This window comes from Hemitrygon akajei, chromosome 11, assembly GCF_048418815.1.
Source record: "Hemitrygon akajei chromosome 11, sHemAka1.3, whole genome shotgun sequence".
NCBI lineage: Eukaryota > Metazoa > Chordata > Chondrichthyes > Myliobatiformes > Dasyatidae > Hemitrygon > Hemitrygon akajei.
The window spans coordinates 71,980,435-71,993,415 of NC_133134.1; the positions used below are offsets into that span (position 1 = coordinate 71,980,435).

The 12,981-nt window shown below is 44.8% G+C and overlaps 1 protein-coding gene across 1 annotated transcript in view; it reads right to left on the reverse strand.

The window, feature by feature from the left end:
* Window positions 1–1,559: 1,559 nt before the first annotated feature.
* The window catches only part of selenbp1 (selenium binding protein 1), a 43,636-nt gene continuing 32,214 nt past the window's right edge, over window positions 1,560–12,981 (reverse strand). Inside the window, exons 9-12 of the mRNA XM_073061084.1 lie at window positions 12,054–12,175; window positions 9,646–9,738; window positions 7,441–7,559; window positions 1,560–2,089 (exon numbers count right to left, since the gene is read on the reverse strand). Coding sequence (XP_072917185.1) covers window positions 1,927–2,089; window positions 7,441–7,559; window positions 9,646–9,738; window positions 12,054–12,175 — 497 coding nt within the window. The 3' untranslated portion in view covers window positions 1,560–1,926. The remainder of the gene's footprint in view (window positions 2,090–7,440; window positions 7,560–9,645; window positions 9,739–12,053; window positions 12,176–12,981) is intronic.

A 12,981-nucleotide genomic window follows, 5' to 3' on the forward strand; every position in this document is an offset into this window, starting at 1 on the left:
CGGTTGGATCCACTGCTCCACCCTCAGTCTCCAGGATGTTGTGTGGTGGTCTCTTGCTGCTAATCGTGGTCTCTTTCAGCTAATAAAAGCCTATCGTTCGCCTCCCATCTCTGAGAGTTATTGATGGTGCATCACAAAGTGTGCGAGAGAGGGTTGAAATTAAGATCAGCCAAGAATAGGCAGAGGACCTCATATAATCAAATACCCTGGCCTCCTCTTCTGCCACACTGAAACCTCTCTCAGGGTGGGGGAGCAACACTTCATACTCTGACAAGGTAGCCTCCAACCTAATGTCGTGAACATCGAAGCACAACAGCCCTGGCCTGAAACATCATCAGTGCCCTGTTCATTTGTGGTGTGTCCTCCGAATGCTCGGCCTTTGTATATTTAGCTATCAACCTTGCAAGATCGAGAGGGGCACAAATTCGACCAGGCGTCAGTCCAGCAGTGGAACGACAGGCTGGACTGAATGCGTCTGGACACTGCCAGGAAACTGTACCATTGACTGCCAAACATTGCGGCTCGGGTCCTGGACTATTTATGTGTTTTTTTTTAGTGAATATGCTTCTTTGGATTTGTTATTTGTTATTTTTGGAAGTTCTGCTCCTTGGCCCCCAGAGGAACACTGTCTCGTTCAGCTGTAATCTGCGCATGGCTTGAATGGTAATTAAACTTGGCTTGATTTGATTTTTCTCCTTCTGGTAATTTTCTTCTTTTCTTTTCTCTCCCCTTTCCTGCTTCTATTCCCCTTCCTGGCCTTTTACCTCTCCTCCTCACCTGTCCATCACCTCCCTTTGGTGCCCCTCCTTCTTCCCCTTCTCCCATGGTTGACTCTCCTGTCAGGTTCCCTCCTCTCCAGCCCTTTACCCTCCCCCCCCCACCCCCCAGCTTCACCCATCATCTTCTAGCTTGTCCTCCTTCCCCTCCCCCCCCACCTTTTTATTCTGATGTCTTTCCTCTCCCTTTGCAGTCCTGAAGATGGGTCTCAGCCCAAAAGGCCAACTGTTTATTCATTTCTATAGACGCTGCCTGCCCTGCTGAGTTCCTCCAGCATTTTGTGTGCGTTGCTCAAGTAGAAGATGGCAGTCGTATTTTCACCTACTCCAACTCAGAAAAAGAGAGAAAATGAAGCCTCCTTCTGTGCCATCAATTTCACTGACACACAGTTGAGAGGAGAGGGGTGTATAAAGTTGCATTAAGTTCCTCAAAAAGTTCACGAGCAAAGTGTTAAGACAACAGAAGTGATACACATGAAGTACTCCCTTTAAAAGAGCTCCACGTACGGCTCGGTACATCACGGGTAAAACTGTCCCAACCACTGAGACATCAACATGAAACGTTGCCATAGAGACACAACATCCATCATCAAAGATCCTCACCACCTAGGCCACGCCCTTTTCTCACTGCTGCCATCAGGTAGAAGGTACAGGAGCCTCAGGACTCGCACCACCAGGTTCAGGATCAGTTACCACCCCTCAACCATCAGGCTCGGGAACACTATATTCATTCCATTTCTCGTGTTCCCGCGACCGATGATCCCACTTTGGAGACTGTGCATCTTGTTATTTCGTGCTCATTATTTATTTATATTTTTGCATCTGCATAGTTTGTTATGCATTGATCCCGTTTACAGTTACTGATCTATAGATTTGCTGTGTATGCCCGCAGGAAAAAGAATTTCCGGGTTGTATGTGGTGACGCTTATACACTCTGATAAGAGGTTTTACTTTGAACTTACATTTAGAAGATAAGAAAATTTAGTCTTTGCATCAAAGCAGCTGCTTCAGTTGATTAGTTATCAGGCGATATTAGTTATTAGGAGAACAGTATTAGAGGAGCTTCTAAAACCCTTAATGGTTCTTGACCGCCCCCACCCCAGGATCTTTTCTTCCCCCCCCCCCACCTTCAATATCACCCAAAGTTCATCTACAGCCAGATATCGGAGCTGCAGTCCCCTCCAGGATATCGGACTTCATGGGCAAGAACTGGCCCATCGGGTTCCTTCCCAAAGTCCACCAGGAAGTTCTCATTAATCGAAAGGCCGCCCTTTACTGTGTCCACGTCAACCTGCAGCATCACCGATCCTCCCCTGCAAGAAAAACAGGTCACTGCACTGAACTGACACCATTCATTGGCATCAATGCGCACAAAATGCCCGAGGAACTCAACAAGGCAGGAAGCAATCAATTGAAACACCTTGACTGCACACGGTGATCTCCGTCTAACTAGTTATGTGAACTCTGAAACCATTCGGCTACACCAGCGATAATTTGGTGTGTCATTATTAAATGGGAAATGGGGGAGGGGATACTTATGCAATCAATTGTTCTGTGTTTTACACTTGTAATTAATTTAGATCACTTAGTAGAGAACTGTTTTCACTTTGACACGAAAAAGTCTTTTTCTTTTAATTGGTGTCAAAAAAAGCCAAATTAAATCCACTGTGTTTCAATATTGTAAAACAATAGAACATGAAAACCTCCGGGGGGGGGGTGATGAATACTTTTAATAGGCACTGTATATATAATGTTACGAATGTGCCACAACTCTGAGGGGCCGAAGGGTACAAAGTCGCCCCCTCCTTTTTGAGAATTGCAAGATCGCTATTAATTCGGGTCTGGGACCCAGGAAATGAGAGAGAGACACGCAGAATCCACAAGGTTTGGAATGTGTCCTGGCCTCAGCGAAACAAAACCATTGATAACGGCTATTGTCGCTTGGAGACGGAATTGTGTATTGAGTACTGTACTATTCATTGAAGCCCCTCAGGGGATGACCAGAGTGGGCTTGTTGAGAGATTGCATCATCCCAACCTGATTGACATCTGAGACCCCGTGAGTAAGGATAAAAGAGGGTCCGGGGAACAACCCCTTTAGACACACCAGGAGAAATGCTAGAAATCCCATGACAGCGTTTAATAGCGACAGCCGGTGGGGGCCCGTGTGCATTCTTCCCTTGCCTGGGATTGGCGGACTCACCATGGAAGAACGGCTTAGCTAAAGGAGAGGCCACAAGTGAACAGCCACACCAACGAGACTCTGACGGATCGAAATCATAAAAGGAAAGCCGGCAAGTTTCTAAAACTCTCCCTCTCTCCAACCATTGCAAACCCAGCGGTCCCCAAAGGCTGCAGCCTGCATGAACTGAGTGACTTTTATATTTCCATCGGACAATACATTATCCCCTAGACAACGATAAAGCTTATTTCTTATTATTATTATACCTGCACTTTTAGATTTAGTATTGACAATGTATATTATCTGTATATTTGCATTGATATTATTTTTGTGTATTTTTACTAATAAATACTGTTAAAAATAGTATCATCAGACTTCAACGGACCTCTCTATCTTTGCTGGTAAGTGACCCAGTTACGGGGTTTGTAACAAAGTGGGGGTCTCATCTCGAGATTTGATACCAAATTGGAGGGCCAGTGAATCGGGCTTTTAAGTCCAAACGTGGTCTGGTTGCGCGGGTAACCAGACGGGAAACCAGCAAAGATGGACGTTGACGAATTTATAGAAAACCCGACTCTGGAGGCGCTAGAGGCTGCCACAAAGTCGGACTTGATAAATATTGCGAAAGGACTAAACCTCGCAGAGGTGAGGTTGTCAATGAAAAAGCGGGAGGTGCGGAGGGCCATAACTCAGTATTATATTGTGAAGAACGTGTTTTCAGCTGAGGTATTGGAAAATATCCCTGAAAAGGTGATATCCCTGATAAAAGGCTGAGCCAGTGGGACGGCTCAGTTAGAGTTGGAGAAATTAAGGTTGGAACATGAAATTAAGTTAAAGCAGCTGGAAGTAGCTGAGAAAGAGAAGGCGAGCCGAGAAGGAGAGGGAGAATGAGGAGAAAGAGAAACAGAGGCAACATGACTTGGACATGGAGAAGTTAAGGCAAGAGCGAAGAGCTCAAGGGTCAGACCGAGAGGAGCGGTTTAATGTTAGTCGGGAGTTTAGGTTAGTACCTCCGTTCGAGGAGACGGATGTTGATAGTTATTTCTTGCATTTTGAAAAGGTGGCAGTGAATCAGAAGTGGCCCAAACAGCAGTGGGTGGTGTTGTTACAAAGTGTGTTAAAAGGGAAGGCACAACGGGCATATGCGGCGTTGTCCATGGAGGAGGAGGAGTCTGAGAATTATGAGAAAGTAAAGGAGGCCATTCTTCAGACCTATGAATTGGTACCTGAGGCCTATAGATAAAAGTTCAGAAATTTAAAGAAAGGTTGGAATCAGATGTATGCAAAGTTTGCCTATGAGAAGGGTGTGCTCTTGGATCGTTGGTGTGCAGCAGAATTGGTGAAAGAAGATTTTGGTGTCTCAGGGAGTTAATTCTGATTGAGGAATTTAAAGGTTGTGTTTTGGATGATATCTGGATGTATTTGAATGAGAAGCCGAATAAGTCCATCTCCGAATTTGCTAGGTTTGTAGATGAATATGCCCTAACCCACAAGACAAAGTTTTCCTCGAATAAAAGTTACCAGAGAGACCGTGGGAACGGTAGAGAAAGCCCGCCGGCTGAGGCAGAGATCCCGCCGGGAGCTAGTGGTAAAATTAAGGAGGAGGAAAGGCAAGATGGCAGGAGAGGTCCTGGCTTGACCTGTTTTAATTGTGGAAAGGTGGGTCATATTGCATCTAAGTGCCTTGCTCCGAGAAAATGGAGAGCAGCAGTCCCTATAGGATGTATTGTGGTGATCAGTAAATCGATGAGAAAGCCCCAGGTAGACAGAATACGAGAAGGGTCTGAGAAATGTATTTCAGAAGGAACCGTGTCTGTGAAAGAGGGAGACACACCAGTTCCAGTGCGGATCTGGAGAGACACGGGAGCTGAACTGTCATTGATTCGCAGTACGGTACTAGGTTTTGGTCCTCAGACTGGAGAGGTAGCTTTGAGAGGCATAGGAAAAGGGACAGAAGCGGTGCCCTTGCATAGGATCATTATAAATTGTGAGCTGGTATCTGGACCAGTTGAAACAGGGATGCGATCAGAATTCCCGAGAACTGACGTAGACCTCCTTCTGGGTAACGATTTAGCTGGTGGTGAGGTTTGGTCGGCCATGGAGCTGACGAGCCAGCCTGTAAGTGTTGAGGACCCGCCCCTAGATCCCAAGATCTATCCCGCATGTGCGACCACTCGTAGCATGTCGAGAAAGGCAGCTGAGAACGAGACCAGTTTAAATCCGGCCAGTATCGATTTGGCCGAGACGTTTTTACCGACCCTGTACCAAGAGGGGTTAGAGGGTGGTAAAACGGAGAATAGGAAAGTGAAAAAGAGTAAGAGAGAGGAGGTAGTCCTGCCCTTAGCCAGGAGGAAATTTATAGAGGCACGGAGTAAAGATGAGAAACAGATAAGGCTGTTAAAAGGTCCAGGGTTGGACATGGATGATCTGTCTAGTTTGGCAGAACTGTTTGAAGAAGTTGAAAATTCTAAAGGTGTTCCCGATAATGAAATGAGGGCAGTCCTAGATGAAAAGGATGCCATTACCTTGAAGAAGTCTGCTGGGTTGGCAGATGAGGTTGCTTCAGCATGCGGGGTTGAGTTTACTCCGGAAGGGAGTTGCCCAGAGAGTAACTGGGAGGATCAGGGGAATTTAGAATTTGAAAAGGGTACGGGTATTGAAAGCCTGGAAGAGGCAAATGTCCCGTTTGAGTGTGTTCAAGATGTGGATGCACGTGGTACTGAACCTAGTAACGGAGCTCAGAAAAAGTCTGAGGTATTTGATTCAGTTGAAAAGGAATGCAGTCCTTGTGGGTCAGATGGACTTGGTTCAGTGAAGAAAGGGTTAACCTTGGTAATAGTGGGAAGTGAGAATTCCCAGTTGTTTGTGTTCGAAGGTGTGTTAAAAGTTAGTGAGGAGATAAAAGGTGGTGAGGTGAATCTTATTATTGAAGGAAAAGGGAAAAGTGTAGTTCCTAAATTGAATGAAGAAATTTTAAAGTCTGGATTGATGTCAGAAGCAGCAACCAGGCTACAGAGACAATGGCTTGGTAACGCGGTGCCTGCGAATCAACTACAGGTTGATTTGGAATGTAAAGGTGCCCCACACGCTATTGTTATTCAAGGGTGTGCTGTGAAGAGGCAGAATTTGAAATGCTGTTTGGACAAAGAGGGATCGCTTGCAGAGTTTAAACTGAAAACTAATAGCATGAATGGTCCCGAAGATAAAACCAACTACTTGCTTAAAATTAAAGAATTGTGTGGAAATTCGGAAAATGGTCTAAGTTTGGAACACATTGTGGATAAAATAACTCCTATGAAAGGTGCAGGCGAACGCCTATTCCACACTGGTGCACAAGCTCACCACGTGGGAGTTAACTGGAAACGGGGCGAGGGTTGACGGGATGCCATTTTAAATAGCAGGATCCGGTTTTAAGGGATTTCGACTAAGCATGTGAATAATAAAGACAACCCCCATGGAAGATTGACTGTTAAGTTTGAAAGTAAAATAAAGATTAGTATTTGCATGAACTTTTATAGTATACACGTAAGCTAAGATCACAACTCTTTAGTTTTTGTTTGCTGAAGAAAAGGAATAAAAATAGGTGGTTATCAAATTGGAGTCTGATGCTAAAAGAATTTATTAAGGTACAAGATGTTAAGATATTAAAGGAAGTGACAATGTAATCGCTAACTGTTTAGATGCTGAATTGAATGTATAACTGTATTACTCTGTAGTGCAAAAAAACTCTTTTGTATTGTGTTAGATTCTGAAATCCTGTAAGACTCTGTATTAATTCATTTTTACTGGTTGTAAAAATCTTTGAAGGAAGGGGGTGTTATGAATGTGCCACAACTCTGAGGGGCCGAAGGGTACAAAGTTGCCCCCTCCTTTTTGAGAATCGCAAGATCGCTATTAATTCAGGTCTGGGACCCAGGAAATGAGAGAGAATCCACAAGGTTTGGAATGTGTCCTGGCCTCAGCGAAACAAAACCATTGATAACGGCCATTGTCTCTTGGAGAAGGAATTGTGTATTGAGTACTGTACTATTCATTGAAGCCCCTCAGGGGATGACCAGAGTGGGCTGGTTGAGGGATTGCATCATCCCAACCTGATTGACATCTGAGACCCCGTGAGTAAGGATAAAAGAGGGTCTGGGGAACAACCTCTTTAGACACACCAAGAGAAATGCTAGAAATCCCATGACAGTGTTTAATAACGACAGCCGGCTGCCACAAAGTCAAAAAATTTCATGACATATGCCAGTGATATTAAACCTGATTCTGATTCAGACGGGGGCGGGGGGGAGTGCAGGGAACTGGCAGTGAATTGGAAATTAACGAATGGAAGCACAGTCTCGATGGACTGAATGGCCCACTCCTGTTTCTACTTTTTGTGTTCTCCTATAAAATTTAACACGATTTTTAAGATCTGGCATTATTTTTTGGGTGGAATGGCACCTTGATTTAAAAGAAGGGCTCTGTGATTGTGTGTATGACTTACTTGACAAGTTCGGGGTAGAATTGTTTGTCCCACCCACTGTACAGAGACGTGGTGACATACAGACGTTTCCCGTCCAAGCTTAGCTGAATCATTTGAGGTCCACCACGTATCCTTGTTCCCTGTTGTGGTAGAAGGATGTTATTTGAGATATGTAAGGAGTTTCATTTGTGTACACCCCACATCCAAAAGCCAATTCAGTAAACAAGTACGCACAAAATGCCAGAGGTACTCAGCAGGTCAGGCAGCATCTACGGAGGGGAAATCACAGATGAAGGGTTTTGGCCCGAAATGTCGACTGTTTATTTCTTTCCATAGATGCTATCTGATCTGCTGATTTCCTCCGCATTTTGTATGTGTTGCTCAGGGTTTCCAGCATCTCTCATGTCCATAGATGCTTCTTAAGAAAACAAAGCATTTGGACTCTTACACCAACTGAAACAAAGTTCTGAAGCCTTTGCATAAATCTGAAGTGTGGAAAATGTGCATGTAAATGGTAAGTTCAAAGTTCAAAGTAAATTTATTATCAAAGTACATACAGATATATTACCATATACAACCCTGGGTCTTGATTTGCATTTACAAGAAACAATTCAGCAGGATTTACGAAAATCTGTATATACAGACCAAGTCTGACAAACAATCAAAGCGAAATAGAATACTACCGTGCAAATGAAAACAATACTGAGAATATTAGTTGTGAAGAGTTCCTGTAAGTGAATCTGTAGACAGTGGAATTAGTTAAGAGTAGATTACAGTTTACCAGTGTTCCAGTTATTGAGGAGCAACAAACGGGTTCCTGAAGGAACTCGGCAGGTCAGGCGGCATCTGTGGAGGGAAATGGACAGTCGGCATTTCAGATCCTGACTCTTCATCAGGACTGAAAGAGACAGAGCCAGTATGAAGAGGTGAAAGAAAGGGGTGGAGCAAGAGCTCGCAGGAGATAGGTGGATCGAGGTGAGGGAGGGCGTGAGGCAGACCGGAGAGGGGGGCGAGGGAATGGGAGATGATTGGTGGATCCAGATGAGGTGTGGGGGTGTGTAACAGTCAGGTGGGGGAGGTAAGGGTGGATGCTTCTTCCCCACTGCCTGAAAGTGTCGCCTTGCCTCTGGCACCAACATAGCATTCTCACCCTAACACTTACGTCTTTGGAATGTGGGCGGAAACCTGGGCACCTGGAGGAAACCCACACGGTTATGGGGTGAATGTACAAACTCCTAACTGACAATGGTGGGAATTGAACCCGAATCATTTTTGAGGCTTCGTGGCGCTGTAATGCGTTATGCTAAACTCTACGCTAAGTGGTCACTGAGCAACAATCAGATAGCACCTGGGCGAGACCCACATGGTCATGGGGAGAAAGTATAAGCTCCTTCCAGAGAGTGTTGAGAATTAAACCCTAATCTCTAACACTTACTAACCACTAGGCTACAATACTGACCCTAATTCCATTTAGACCAGATTTCCCTCAACTTGCACTAATGTCATTATAGGTATTTGTGTTATTTGGCCATGTACATTTTGTATAATTTATGTTAATTTATGTTTATATGATTTAAGTTTGTAATGTACTAGGCTGCTGCTGCAAAGTGCTAATTTTCATGGTATTTACATATCCCCTGGGTACGTCTGCCCATGCTAATAAACTTGAACTTGACTTGAAAGAAAATATCGGCATTGAAGAACGTCCAGAAAGAGATTCTCTAAGCCGAGTCCTGGGAGACATAGGAACGACTGCAGAGGCTGGGAAACCAGAGCAGAACACCCAAAATGCTGGAGGAACTCAGCGGGTCAGGCAGCATCTATGGAGGGGAATAAACAGTCAATATTTCAGTGCGAAGCACTTCAACAGGACCCTGCAACAATCAACCTCCTGAACCAGCCGATAAATTCACTCACCACAATTCCACAACCTGCAGACTCACTTTCAAGGACTCCTTTCAACTCATTCTCAGTATTATTTTAATTTGCACACTAGTTGTTTGTCAGTCTTTGTTTATGGATCGTTTTCCATATACTCTGTTGTATTCTTTACTTTTTCCCTGTAAACGCCCGCAAGCAAATGAACCTCGACATAGTATACGCGAACATGAACGTACTGATGATAAACTTACTTTGAACTTTGAGCAGGACTCATCAGAGCTGACCTCAGCCTGGAACCTCAGAGGATGGAGGAGGATAAGAGCAGAGTCAATGAATTGACCTTACCTTAACGATTCGTGGCTCAGGCTGAGAGTTCAATTCCTTGTCTTCCAGAACCTTTACTGGTCCGTCCTTCAAGATGCACCCTCCGATAAACACCTGAAAGGAAGTCACAGTTGGTCTCCACAGTTTTGTTTCAGGTTCAGTTTATTGTCATTCAACTGTACACATGTATATCGCCAAAGGAAACAATGTTCCCCGGGACCAAGGTGCACAACACAGTACATGTAACTAACATATAAAGTGTTATTATCACAGATAATAAGTTAGATTTATGCTTCCTGAAGCGCTAAAGGGAAAGGTGCACAATGTAAGATTTGAACCTTCCTGCATCGAGAATTCCTTACTTCCATCCTTCTCCATCATTGAAATCTCCCCACCACCAAGAAATGTTGCCTCAAAAAGGCAACATCTATCATTAAAGAACTCCACCATCCAGGCCACGCCATCTTCTCACAGCTGCCGTTGGGCTGGAGGTGTAGTATCAGGAAGTCCCACACCACCAGGTTCAAGAGCAGTGACTTCCCTTCCACCATTCGGTTCTTGAACCAACCGGCACGACCCTAGTCACTACAGTTTAGCAACAATTGTGTTTTCTCTTTCTTGTAAAATTGTGTATAATTTATGTTTGATGTTCTTGTGAATGATGCTTTTATTTTATTCAGAGGAACAGTCCCTCCTGGCCCTATAAGCGGCACCTCTCGATTATACCCATGTGACCAATTAACCTACTATCCTGTATGCTTTTGGGATGTGGGAGGAAACCAGAGCACTTGGGGTCAAGGGGAGAATGTACAAACTACGGACAGTGACAGAATCGAACCCGGGTGGCTGGTGTTATGATAGTGTCTCACTAACCACCGCACCATTGTTCCGCTGCTTTTCCATCATGCAGGTTTCTCATTGCAGCTGTGCACACCTGGACTTGTGCGACTGACAAGACACTCAACTTTGATTTCAACACATGGGCAACTTCTGATCTCCCAAACTCAAACTTGAACTCACTCAGATTCGTCCGCACTTCCCAAACCCCGGCCCGTTCACCATCCTATGTGTTGTTGACCTACACTGACTCAAAGTCCAGCAGTAACTCACTCTAAGCCTTTTTCCCAGATTGCTCCACAGGTCCGCACTTTTCCTTAGTTCGTGTTTCTTTATGAGTACAACATAAAGAACAGTTATTTATAGGACAGAAAGAACAGGCCATTCAGCCCACAACTGAACGACTGGACTCCTGGTCTGATGTTTGATATTCTGTCTGTTGCTCATTTACCATTTGTGCAATTTGTTCTTTTTATTTTCTGCATTGGGTGCTGATGCTTTCTTGGTGGGTACCATAGTGTTTCTTTCTTTCGTGGGTGAATCTCAGGGTATATTCTGCAGACATACTTTGATAATAAATGTACTTTAGTTCTTTGAATTTTTGAATCTTGCGCTGAACAACTAACAACATCAAATGACCCCGTCTCTCCAGTTTCTCAAACAGAGCTGCTCCATTCTAGGCAACACCTTGACAAATCTCCTCTGCTCTCTCACGTCCTTCGTATAGTGCAGGAACTGGAGAACTCCAGCTGGGATCTGACCAACATTTTGTATTCAGTGCCTGAATGAAAAAGAACAGAACATAATCCCCTCTGCCTCCTTAGTCACGTTATCAGGGTGACACGGTAGCATAGAGGTTAGCGTAATGCTGTTACAGCCCCAGGTTCAAATCCCACCACTGTCTGTAGAGAGTTTGAACATTCTCCCTTTGACCACACGGGTTTCCTCTGGGTGCTCTGGTTTCCTCCCGCAATCCAAAGACTTACGGGTTAATAGGTTAATTGATCACATGGGTGGAATTGGGCAGCACAGGCTCGTTGGGCTGAAGGGCTGTTTCTCTAAATAAATAAAATAATCTCCTTTCTCCTGCATTCAGTGTCCTAACAAAGAGACAGTGCTCCTTAGGGCTCTTTAATCACCGTCAAGGATCTTTTAAACATTCACACTAAGATCACTCTGTTTCCTTTCATTCACGGAGAAATGTCCCAGCCTCATTACGTACTTCAAAAATGCATTACCTCCTACTTATCAGGATTGAACTCCATCTGCCAATTTTATCAACTTGTACCTGGGTGTAAGACTTCAGACCTCCACCGTGTAATAAACGAACTTGGTTATGAACATTGGGATCTAGCTTGTTTGAGTTGGACCCTCCTCCCAAGGCATGTTTGGGTTGGACTGGCCTGGTCTGGCCTTCATGTAGGCCTCAGTTTTCCCAACTGTGCCTTATTCATCAACTCATTGACATCAGGTCAAGGATAGCCTTCCCTCTCACCCCCTCCTCCTCACCACGCACCACGATAAACTTCCCTGAACGAAGTTCTCATGATTTGGATCTCCAACCAAAGCAGAATCTGTCCATGCCCTCTCACCTGCCCAACCAGCTTGGGGTTTCTGGTGTCCGTGATGTCGTATTGACGGATGTCACCATGCAGCCAGTTACTGAAGTACAGGAAGCGGTCGTCAAGGGAGAGGAGGATATCGGTGATGAGACCTAAAGCAAAGGCAAGTTCACGTGACAGAGCTTCCCGGCTATCAGGGTAACAAGCACGCTAATTTTCCGGTAGATCTGTTCACACACAGAACAGGAGAGATCGCCACCACAATAAAACTCCAATATCTAGTGCGCCTTATTGGAATTTTCAGATCTCTGACATCAGAGACTGCAGATTGTAAAACCTGAAGCAACACACACAAAATGCTGGAGGAACTGGCCGTTGTTAATTAACTGGGCTCTGAAAACTTGCCCCACTCCTCACCTGCCTATCACCTACCCCTTGTGCCCCTCTTCCCTTTCTCCCATGGTCCACTTTCCTCTCCTATTAGATTCCTTCTTCTCCAGCCCTTTGCCTTTTCCACCTAACACCTCCCAACAACTTATTTAACCCCCACCCCCCATCCACCTGGATTCATCTATCACCTTCCAGCTTGTCCTCCTTCCTTACTGTGGCCTCTTCCCCCCTTCCTTCCCAGTCCTGAAGAAGGGTTTCAGCCCAAAACGTTGACTCTTTGTTCATTTCCACGGAGGCTTCCTGACCTGCCGAGTTCCTCCAGTGTTTTGTGTGCATTGCTCTGAAAACTTGCAATCATTCCTCAATCATATCATATAAATATTCAATATTATGTAAATGTCAAACTAGAGTAAACCCATGCCTGGTTACTAGCCTAGCAGCGGCTTCATAAAGTTCCAAGACGGAAGCTTGTCATTGTACATTGACAGGTTAAAGCAGAACATTGGTCCTGAAACTGACCCCACCCTCCTGTCTATATACGCACTACATGCAGGGTAGAGATTGTGGT